The sequence below is a fragment of the Engystomops pustulosus genome, chromosome 4 (assembly GCF_040894005.1).
Source record: "Engystomops pustulosus chromosome 4, aEngPut4.maternal, whole genome shotgun sequence".
NCBI lineage: Eukaryota > Metazoa > Chordata > Amphibia > Anura > Leptodactylidae > Engystomops > Engystomops pustulosus.
In genome coordinates, this window is record NC_092414.1 from 138102740 (window position 1) to 138114866 (window position 12127).

General features: G+C 40.5%; 1 protein-coding gene across 2 annotated transcripts in view; it reads right to left on the reverse strand.

Annotated features, from left to right (window-relative positions):
- Nucleotides 1-2321: 2321 nt before the first annotated feature.
- The window catches only part of GOLGB1 (golgin B1), a 36809-nt gene continuing 27003 nt past the window's right edge, over nt 2322-12127 (reverse strand). The window contains exons 11-16 of one of the 2 annotated variants that reach the window (XM_072147650.1): nt 10512-10652; nt 8948-9079; nt 7586-7680; nt 5870-5995; nt 5014-5104; nt 2322-4816 (exon numbers count right to left, since the gene is read on the reverse strand). In XM_072147650.1, coding sequence (XP_072003751.1) covers nt 4685-4816; nt 5014-5104; nt 5870-5995; nt 7586-7680; nt 8948-9079; nt 10512-10652 — 717 coding nt within the window. In that variant the 3' untranslated portion in view covers nt 2322-4684. The remainder of the gene's footprint in view (nt 4817-5013; nt 5105-5869; nt 5996-7585; nt 7681-8947; nt 9080-10511; nt 10653-12127) is intronic. The other variant, XM_072147651.1, reaches the window with a different exon arrangement.

Sequence of the window (12127 nt, forward strand, 5' to 3'; positions counted from 1 at the left end):
TGTCATTGATTATGACTCCTAGGTACTTATAATTCTAACTTGTTCAATGGCTTGGTCTTTGGTGATTGGACTCAGAGCTGTTTTGTGCCTTTGTATCATTTCCTTAGTTTTTTCAGTATTAATAATAAGGTTTTTGTCCTCACTCCAAACTACAAATGAGTTGATGGTGTCCCTATAGTGCTTGTCCTCACCGTCCTTAATGCAACTGACTATAACCGAGTCATGGTGCAAGAACAGTACCCTGAGGTGCACCTCTGTTGCTGACAACGGTGTTAGATCTCGTGCAACCCAGCTGTACAAATTGCGGCCAATTCGTATTCGATAGTCATGTATCCAATTGACAATAGAGGGCTGTAAGTTGAGGTGGGTCATTTTGCCCCTCATCAATGCTGGGTCTATGGTAATAAAAGCAATGGAGAAGTCAAGTTATTCTTACAATATTGCCCTTATGTTCCAGATAGGAGTAGGTCATGTGTAGCGGGTAAGCACTGCATCGTCCAGACACATTTTGTTGTTGTATGGGAATAGTAGTGGGCCAAGTCTGCCCTTCACAGCCTCCTTCATGTGAGACTGGAGAATTCTCTCAAAGGATTTCATTACATGGGATGTGAGTTTTATCAGCAGCTCACTTTTCCAACTATAGCGGAAATGTACTAATCTTTCTATGCCAGAAAACTGGAATAGAAAATTAGCCACATTCACTGAAGGTTTTAGATCATCTTTTGTCAGTTTTTCTGACTCATCCAGATTAGGGGAGTGTCCTCAGTAACCAGAGGGCATGACTAGACAGAAAATAGCCTGTGTGCCAGAAAATTCAATATTGTGGTTCATCAAACTAGACCAACTAGTGCACTGTGTGCACAGTGCGACTCACTAGTCGTATATTGCACCAGGTTAATCATCTAGCATCAGACACAGTGGCAGGGGGGAGATGTATCCTACAATAGGAAACCGGAGAAATTTGCACATGCCGTGCCCCACATTTAAAGAAGGTTTTAGACCAGTTTTAGGCAGTTTCCAACTCAACTGAAAAATGGCATGTCCTCTGTTCCTAAGGGGTGTGACTGGACAGAAAATTCAACATTGTTGTGCAGCAAACTAAACCAACTAATAGGAGAGGTGCACAGTACAACTCCACAGTCTTATACTGCACCAGTTTAATCATCTAGTATCAGACACAATGATTAATCTGGAGTAGCAGATACCTGTCTTGTTGTACTCTGCACATTAATACATCTCCTCCTATGTCTTGAACTGTGTGTCTCTCTGCTTCTGTGGCTCACAGAATCGTATTATGGGTGCATTTTGAAAAGATGAGATTTTCTTTAAAATGATACCAGAAACACGGTTCTAGGAACCTTGGACCCCAATACAGGGGCATCTGAAATTATGTCGTCCCCTTCTCAAATTGTGACTCTTCTGCAGATGCTTTGGAGATGATTTTTTTTTTTTTTTTTTATAGATAAACAGGCGAAATTTAACATAGTATGAATTCTAGAAAGGGCATTACATACACTACCAGAAGTTGTTTTAAGCTCAGTGGTGTAAAAGAGTCTCTTTAAATAATGTTAATGACATTGTATAGTACTTTGTTATTTTATATAATATCTAATCATAAATTCAATAGAAATCCAAAAACATGTGAAATAAAAGCTGAAACTTCTGTATCAAAATCCAGGGGATAAAAATAAGTGAATGTAGTCCCCTGCAGACAGTATGGTGCGGGTCTTGCCAGATATTATTTATTTTATATATAATTTCCCTCTGTACTGTAACCCTGACCTCCTACTTTTCTGATATTATAGAATATTTACTGAAAAAAGGGGTGATATATATTGTTCACCTCCCTAGTAAGCCGATTCACTGATTATATAGTATGTGCAATACATAAGAATTAACTTTATTGCAGCTAAAAATACGGTACTTCGCAAAAAGTGACAATACACCACTAAAACAAGTAGAAAATCGTCATGTGATTTGGATTCTTTTTCTGGATATTGCGGTCCTTTATATTTCTATGGAGGCTTTCAACTATGATAAACAGCACAGTCTGAGTGAGAAGCCTGATTGCTCATGATGCCGGCTGTAGCCCTGGCTAGGGTGTTATAGGAATGCAAGTTACCTTTATATACTACAATCTTTATAATTTTACTGTTTAATTCTTATTATAACTTCTTAGCCTTGTGAAACCTCCGGTGTATTAAAAAAACTTAATTATTAATTATGTAGATTGAAACGTAGCATTATTAAACTACATTATTTGGATTTCTACATTTTTATCTCACCAAAATAAAAAAATAAAATAAAAATCACCAAGCTGTTTAATTAGAAAAATAATTTTCATTTATAATTAACATTGCAGCTTTGTTGTACAGTAATCATAGGCAATGCATCCGGTTTCCAGAAGTGTAGAAACATCCCAAACATAACAGGATGAGAGATCATGTGTGTATAATTCCTTTAATCTGATGTCATAGTGACCCAATAGGTGTCAGATTTTCAAATACATAGAGAAATATAAATGGTTACAGTACATCAGACATTTCTGGCATATACAGAGGACACGTTATAGATACATGGAGATAAATGTGGATCCTGCTTTGTTGCTTCTTTTTTTAGTTCTGAAGACAGTAGAACATGTTTTCTGCAAATATTTTTTGGGGATGAACAAAGATAGCCAACCATGTGCAACCCCTTCTCTCATAGGGGCTATGTGACTGGGGTCTGTAAACCCCATTCTTGACACAGTTTAGGCTCAAAGAGATGTGAGATGATTAGATGTCACAAAATAACCCTTCATAGGTGTTTCTAAGTCCAAATAGTTTGTGCCAGACTAGGTCACTGCTGGATTAAAGGAATTTTATTATTTCATATTATACACACATGAACATCCTGACTGTACAGTATCTTTATTAACCAGAACATTAGGTTATCAACTCCAAAATTAAGTGGCTTTAATCTCTGCAATATCCTCTTCATACCATAACGTGTAAAAGATTATTGGCTTCAGTGTCATATGGGAGAAATGCAATGTAGAGGAAATAGGAAACTTATTCATTGCCCACCATTGGAAGGAGGCTTGGACCAATTGATTACAACACAGAGATAAAAAAAAAATAAATCATGTTCATAGTTAAATTATGTTTACCCGAATAAGTAAAATACATACATTATTATATCAGAAACAGGGTCATTGTTGGAGAAGTGCTGGGTTTGTAATTGCAATCCTCCCCCTTTATCACAACTCATGGGGCTGAGCTGCAAACAAGGTGTAGGTCCCATGGAAAAAAACACACAACCCCCATTATTTTTTTTTATGCACAACACCTTTGTTTTATATGCACCTTCCCAATTTTAATTATTGTGCTTATGTAGCAGACTACCAACAAACCCCAAAAAGTTTAACCCTTTTCCCTTCAGTCCTTTTCTTGGTAAACTACTGAATGTATGTTAGCAGAAATTGAGGAACAAAGACAACATTAGGTTTGCAGGTTTAGAATAAACAGGGTTGTTGGTTACAATAGTGATACAGAGTTGTGCAAAGCGCCGTAGATCTAAACTAATAGGACCGTTCTATAAAAACATTTCTACTGCGAAGAAGAAGGTGTGCGGTAATGAGCGAAAAGCTGCTTTCACACAAGCGGATTTGCTCTGCGTGACCAGCCAAAACACTAAGCAATCGAAACTGAAAGGACATTCGGAGTCTGGTACTGACTGCTTAGTGTTCGAGCCCACATTCTGGTGGTTGTCGAGCTCTACAACACTAGTGCTGCACCAGAACCATCATTGCTAAGTTCTATCTTTAGATCTACTTGTAGATGGTCTAAAGGGTGCGTCACACCTTTCAAGGAGACGACACACTGTTTGCCAGATAAGATTGAAAAGTGCCAAAAAATGGCCTGAATGTCTTGCTAAATGTATCGGAAGGCGGTTAAAACCTTTTTTTGGCTCAAATTCGTCATTTTATGGTGCAGGTGTACCAATGTATACTCCAGCGAGTTCGATCAGACAAACTCGCTGTGTGTACTGGCCAGAATGTCTCTCTCGAACACTCAGTACCTGACTCACAATGTCTATTCAGTTCTGCCTACCTAAAACTGAAGGGGGTAAGTCTATAGCGGAAAAGAAAAAAAAATTCCACCATTTTCATTGGTATAAAATACTTCACCTGTATTGCACTGCTTTTTATAAAGAAATCAAGACATAACACTTACAGGAATGAAAGACCTTGGTCTCTGTGCAATAATTATAATAAATACAGCAAGTTTCTGTCCTCAACGTTTCCTTGTGGGAGCAGATTTTGCAGATTTGTACAGTTTTAATACAAATTTATTTACAGATAATTTTTCTATAATCATACTGCTAGAAAGCTGCAGATGAAGGGTCATAAAAAGCCCATGAGATTAAAGGTAATTTCCAAAAATCAAAAAAGTTAGGCTTTGGGTTGTGAAGAAGGCATCAGAGGTGATATGGGTCGGATTCCATTTCTTCTTCTTCAGAGCATTGCAGTCTTGTAACAAGTTTCCTGGTGATCGTGCTAAGCAATGTTCCATGTGCAGCAGCCCTCTAGTCCACCAGGTCAAACATTAGCTTTATTAATTGGCACCACTTGATTTAGTTTCCTGATCTATGCAGCATACAGGATCTAATGCTCTCCTGGGTTTTAAATAAGAAATATATTTTCTTACAAGTGTCCCGTAAAGCACAGGAATAGCAATACATGGATGAGCAGTAGGTAAACGGAAAAGAGCAGGGGCGCCTTGGTGCGAGAACACAAGAAAAACCGAAGAAATCTCCGTAAGGATGAGCCACGTGTCTGTAGAGGTGAAGAGACATATGTGAATACAGATAATAACACATAGCATCCAGAAGTGTATGCTATTTACCAATTACATGCTTAACAGTTAAAAGTGGAACTTCAAGGGGGAGATTATTAAATGCTCAGAAATAAACAACAATATAGCTATTTCAAGAAAAACTAAGCCAGTAGATAAAGGAACATGAACCACCTACCTTAACACTTCTAGTTCCATGAGTTTCAATCAGCAGTGACGTCTCGTGAGGTGCAGAGTGCAAAGAAGCTGGAGAGTCATGTGATCTTAACCTGCAAGAAAAAAGGTTTCACGATATACATATAAAGTACTGTATGGGTTTTATATTCGTCTATGCATCCCTACAACAGATATTTCCAGATATGCATGTGTTCTGTCAAAGGTGTGACCATATGAAGGCATGAATCTAACCCCATCCAAAACCACTCTTATGATATGGAGGTGGGATACGCTTTCTCTCGTATTATTTAGAGCTTTACCCAAACCAGTATCCCAAATAAAGTTAACCTCCCTTTAGTCAACCTTTATGAAATTTATGAGCATTCAAACAAGGTATTGTCTAGTACTTCACTATCTTTACTACCATAGGACAGAGACAGCACAACATTATACAGTCTGTGCTACAACTATTGCAGCAATATGGTTACCTTGGAATATGTGTTACTTTATGTGCCACCCTACACAGTAGTAGGCCAAAGATTTCTATGGTAAAGGTGGTCAAGCTATTACACAGCAATGAAACAGACTCTATTCCTCTTGTTTTGCATGGATAGACATTTGGAGAATTGTATGCTTCCATCCCGGAGGGAAAGTTTGGAGATTTTTGAATAACTGTGTTATGCAAAATGAATGGTCCATGTAAATAAATAGTTTGATTGGCTGCACAGAACCCTGTAGAGAACTGTATTAAATACTTTTGGCATGAACTAGAATGGAGATTGTGAGCCAGGCTCCTCCATCAAGCGTCAGTGTCTGATCTCACAAAGGCTCAGCTAGACGAAGGGGCAAAAATTCCAACTAGTCAGTGTTGTTCTCACTTGTTCAGATTTTCTTCTAGTTCCTGAATTCTGGACTCTGATATTTGGCGCTCCTCTCTAAGCTGTTGTTCCAGAACCGATCTCACTTGTTCTTGTTCAACATTCTGATGCTTTAATTCTGAATACCTATGTATTTAGACACACACAACAAATGATATCAAAACACCGGAGTTGATCAGAATCAAATCATCAAGTATGTTTAAAACTACTTAAAAAAAAAAAAAAAACAACAACAAAAAAACAACATTGGGGGTCATTTAGTAAGCGCCTGAATCGCTATTTTTCCGTCGGGTTTCCCCAGGTTTTTGGCGCACTCGATCCGATTGTGGCGCAACGGCGCTGGCATGCATGCGACGGAAATCGTGGACGTGGCCATCGGAAAAAAAAAAAAAGTGTTGCTTGACACGCGCTTACCTGCACCCAGGATAGGATGGTGAACTCTGACAGACATCAGCGACACCTGGTGGACATCGGGCGCACTACCTTAGTGAATCGCCGGAAGACCCGAATCCTCAGCGGAGAACGCGCCGATCTATCGCGAACGGGACCGGGTAAGTAAATGTGCCCCATTGTTCTCATTGTATCATGTATTGCCGAAATCACTTTTCTGTGGTGACTACTTATAAACCACAACCTGGTAGAAGCACAACTCACAATAAAACTTTTAAGAAGAAATAAACCATGCCATTGGCCAAGTATAGTGTAAATGGAGAAAACCAGCTCACCTCCCATTAGGACACGCTGAGCGAGGCACAAACCAACCCTCTGCTAGGCCAAAAAATATCCAGGATAAAACAAAAAACGGCTCAGCCAAGCTCCAGGAAATGCGTTTTAGGTCCTTTATTCTTGCATCAGAAAATACAAAATCCACATTGTGGGGGAACAGCAACAGCTTATGCGTTTCGGGCGGATTCACCGTCCTTAATCATAGCTATGATTAAGGGCTGTTGCTGTTCCCCCACAATGTGGATTTTGTATTTTCTGATGCAAGAATAAAGGACCTAAAACGCATTGCCTGGAGCTTGGCTGAGATGTTTTTCGTTTTACATTGGCCAAGTATGCCAGGAACAACAAGTGTTTTATGCAAAGATTTAAAGCCAGGCATGCTGGTAGTGGGGCACATATTTATCATATACCAATAAACCTATATCCTAAGAACAGAATTACCTTAAAGTGATGGAATAGATAAGTAGGGGACTGCTTGTATATTTTAGGAACGCCCGACTTACAGACAACCCTATTTACAAACAGACCTCTGGATGTTGATAATTTGCTGTACTTTAGCCTTAGGCTACAATGATCAGCGATAACAGTTATTAAAGGTGACTGCAATTAAGCTTTATCGTTAATCCTAGTTATGACGACCCAACATTTTCAAAATCAGAGAGGCCAGAAAAATTTTGGCTGGGGTTACAATTATAAAATACACAGTTCCGACTTGCATACAAACTCATCTTAAGAACAAACCTACAGAACCTATCTTGTACGTAACCCGGGGACCGTATGTATTTAATTTGCACTGAATGGCATCCCCTTCACAGAAAAGAACTTAGAAATCAGGGCAGATATATTAGGTCTTCTCCAGCAGTTTTCTGGTAGGGAAAGCATATAACAAGCCCCATCTCCGCCAACCTGGTGGAGATACCGTCTGAATATACCAAGAGGCAGGAGCCACCATGCAACATCGGTGTCTAAAACACTGTAGAAACTACTCACCTTTGCTGTAGCTCCAGCAGTTGCTGATCTGTCTCTGTTTGTGGTTCCATCTTCTCCTGTGGTGCTCCAGGAGCAGAATCACTTGGCAATGCTTCCTACAACAGACACATTCTTTAAATATAGATCTGCCAATGAAAAATGTAACAATTTGTTGTGTGGACTTCTGAAATCCAGCACAACAGACTGTGGCATCAGAATGGAGTGAGGTCCAGACACCCTCCTCACCCTCCCCTCTCTATTGAAAGCCAAGATGCTGCGCTGTAATATGGCACAATATATGACATGTCATATATTTTTCAATGAAGCTGCCCGGCACGTCACGTCACGGGGCGGTGAGACAGCATGTGCACACGACTTCGTGACTGGGTGCCATAGAGGTCTATGACGGCCATGATTTGGCCGCAAATTGTGCAGCCGTATCAATGGCCCCCATAAGATCATGTGCAAGGGGCCTTAGATTGTCCAAATACATATTATGCAGATCCCTCCTTGAATTCTGTTTTCTATGTATGAGGACATAATGAAAATATTAAAACGCCTGGTACTTAGAAATGTCATAAATTAGGTAATTGCAACAGATCGAAAAAAAAAATAAAAAATTATATATATATATATATATATATATATATATATATATATATATATATATATATACACACACACACACACACATACAGTGGACTTTGTTGTAACCCTTTAAAATATATTTCCACTGGTTCGAATTAAGGAAAAGTAAAATATCAGCCAAGCACTGAAAATCAATTGGTTTTAATTGATCATCAACAAGTTTAAATTGGGGTATTACAGGAAATACATTTTATTTTTGTAATAGTATTGCATCTTCTCTGTCAGTTATGTTCAGATTGCAGGTTTCCTGCTCGTCACGCTGGTCATGTGACCTCTCCTGTCCCCAATTTTGCCACTTGCTGCTATGTCACGTCCATAGCCAGAGTGCGTTGCTCTGAACATACAGGTTCAGAATCTGGCGGAAGGGCAAATGAGTCAATCAGCCCCTCCATGTACTCTATTACATGGCTGCAGACATCGAGGGCTGGGGAGGCCTGGATGGATTTTACTTCTGCCCTGTGCTTGCTCTCATGACATCACGTATCAGGGCAGAGAAAAAGGAAGAATCGGAAATGCTTTTGAGGCAGCCTTTCATTAACATGCAGAGAAAATGATAAAACAAGCAGCGAAAGATTTTTCTGGACATGCAGATGTGGTGGGGGAGAGGTAAATGGGAAAACAGAAAAGGGGGGGGGAAGAAGTGGAGTTCTGAAGTGATACTGTACTGACAGAGAGAAGTGCTGTAATACACTTAAATGTTATATTGGAGCTGCTTTTATAGATGATCATTTTTACCAAGTTCTTCTGCTGCAGTACTTGAACCTGTCGTTCGAGAGATGAACAGCGACTTGTAGCATCTCGCAAATGCTGGTTACTTCCACGTAGTTGAATTGATAGAGCATTTTTCTCCTCAAACATTTGAGAAAGCTGCAAAGCAGGGAAAAAAAACAACAACTATAGAATATTCAGGAAAATATGAAATAATCAACATGTACAACAGGATTTATACTCAGCTAAAACAGGAAATAGTTTTGTACCTTTGTTTATAATATATTTATTTCCTTATAGGAGATATTGGCAATTTTACTTCTTAACAGTTTCAGCCATATTTATTTACAACATTGTGACAAGAACTGCAGGATTTTAAAAACTTTTATAATTGATTGTTAGGGACTAAAAAAAAAAACAAAAAAAAACAGGGGCAGTGACAGCTACTGATTTACTAATATATACAATTTTTTTTTGTATAGGGTATACAATTAATGCAGTAAATCCAGCGGTAGGTAGAGTGGATGTTGTCAGAACGAAGCTGCAGATGACCTGGTATCCGGAACTGGCAGGTAGTGGATAAGTAAGTTCAATGGAGAGGCAGAAATAACAGGTCTGTACTGCTCTGCTTGGAAGGTACAACGTTTTATTCAAAATGGATTAAGACGGGTAGACATGTTTCAGGAATGGACGGTTCCCTTCGTCAGGTCCAATAAATGCCTGGATATTATATCTCTCTGACCCAGGGGGGTCAGTCTTAGTGGGACAGTCTATTATCTGAAGATACTGTGTATCAATTAGCTAAGAAGCTTACGGCGGGATGAGTGGTGTAGGAACCACGAGCCGGCATGAACGCTGAATTGCCGGCTCGCGGTTCCTACACCACTCATCCCGCCGGAATCTTCTTTGCTAATTGATACACAGTAGGGCAAATTTACTTACCAGGTCCTGTCGTGATCCCCGATTCGGATGGTCCGACAAGGATGAAGTCTGGCACGATTCATGAAGATCGGGCGCCCGAGTTACTGCCTCTGTCGCTTCCCCGCCGAGGTCCGCCGGAGTTCACCTTCTTCTTCCCGGTGCTTGTAAGTGCGTGTCTTGAGACACAATTCTAAATGTTAAATCTTGCATGTTGTCCGTTGCCACGCCCCTCGATTTCTGACGTGTGCAAGCTGGCGCTGATGCGCCAAAATCCCGTGGGAATTCGGCGCAAAACAGAAATTGTCGGGAAACCCACCGAAAATACGCTCCGCGGACCCTTAGTCAATGAGCCCCAGTATCTTTAGATAATAGAAGGTCCCACTAAGACTGACCTCCTATGGGAATCCCCTGGGACAGAGATATATAATATCCAGGAATTTATTGGACTTGACGAAGGAAACAGTCCATTCCCGAAACGCGTTGTTCGCCCGTCTTAATGCATTTTGAATAAAACGTTGTACCTTCCAAGCAGCGCAGTACAGACCTGTTTTTTCTGCCTCTCCATTGAACTCACCTTCTGGAGCAACACCCATATTGTAAAGATTCAGTGAATGCAAGTGCTGTAATAAACTGAAATGGCATTTAACTTCAAGGTAATTTTATAGCTGACCTTTGAGTTCAGTTGTTGGATCCTGAGTTCCTTGTGGTGTACTTGTTTAAGTGTATCACCAAGTTGACTATTTAAGTTTTGCACTTCAGTCTGCACCTTTTGAAACTCTTCAACAGAGATTCCAGCTTCAATACTGGAGATCTGAAAGATAAAATATATATATATATAAAAAAAGTTATTTTTCCAGGACTTTTGGCACCGATGACATTTTGATGGGAGTTTGATGACAAACATTCCCACTGATCTTGTTCTCTACAGCCTCTGGCATTAAAACTACACAACAGAAGGAGGCAGCTCTGTACAATGTGTGTAGTCCATACTAAGGTTGTTAAGCAGAGCTTCCATTCAAGTAAAAAAAAAAATGTAAAAAAATAGTTGGGTTCCTTTAAGCTATGGAGTCCTTAAGCCAAACTTCCAATTCATTACTTTCCCTAACCCAGGCGAGACTCCACCAATCATGATCATTCATCTCAACTAATAGCCTGGAACCCTGAAGCCACGGGCCACATGTCGCCTGTCAAGCCTTGGTCACAGCCTTCCCAGTATATAGCCTGCCAGGCCCCTGTAATATATAGCCTGCTAGGTCCCTGTAATATATACCCTGCCAGGCCCCTGTAATATATAGCCTGCCAGGCCCCTGTAATATATAGCCTGCCCGGCCCCTGTAATATATAGCCTGCCCGGCCCCTGTAATATATAGCCTGCCCGGCCCCTGTAATATATAGCCTGCCCGGCCCCTGTAATATATAGCCTGCCCGGCCCCTGTAATATATAGCCTGCCCGGCCCCTGTGGTATATAGCCTGCCCGGCCCCTGTGGTATATAGCCTGACAGCCCCCTGTGGTATATAACCAGTCCCCCTTTAGTAGATAGCCTGCCAGCCCACTATAATGTATAGCTTGCCAGCCCCCTTTAGTATATAGCCTGCCAGACCCTTGAATTATATAGCCAGCCCCATGTAGCAGTGCCTCTTCTTCCTTCATGCCGGCTGCAGGTCCGTGACAGCAAAGTGCGCACAGCCGGCCGGTGCACAACTGTCATTTCAGTCGCTGCTGACATCACAAAGTATGCCGGCCCGGCCGTGCGCACAGAGCTATCACGGACCTGCAGCGTACATGAAGATAAAAGAGGAGCTGCTCGGGCCGTCGGAATGGCGAGTACTCAGTTTAATTTTTTTTATAAACCCGGGTATAAGTCGTTTATTATTTAACGTTTAGTGTATAGCATGGATTTTTGTAGATATATATATTATACAGTTTATACAGTTAAAAAAAGACACATGTCCAACAATTTCAACCTAGGAAGGAAAGGGATTGGATGAGGAAGGGATTTAGGGGAAACAATTCTACATAACATAACCATCAATGTTATTTAGGTGTAAAAAGGCATCTAGACCCTTCTTGAAGCTCTAACATTCTCATCATTGTCTGCTCTGTGGCTCTCCAGTAGTAGTATCACTGTCTGATCTGGGGGTCTCCACTATTATATTTATCATATCTGTGGTGGCATTTTGTGCTGTACTGTGGTTACAGATGCTCCCTAAAGTTGAGCAGTAGTACGGTATGTCCCTAGGACCAATAAATGTTGTTCATCCATGACCTTTAGATCAGGAACAGA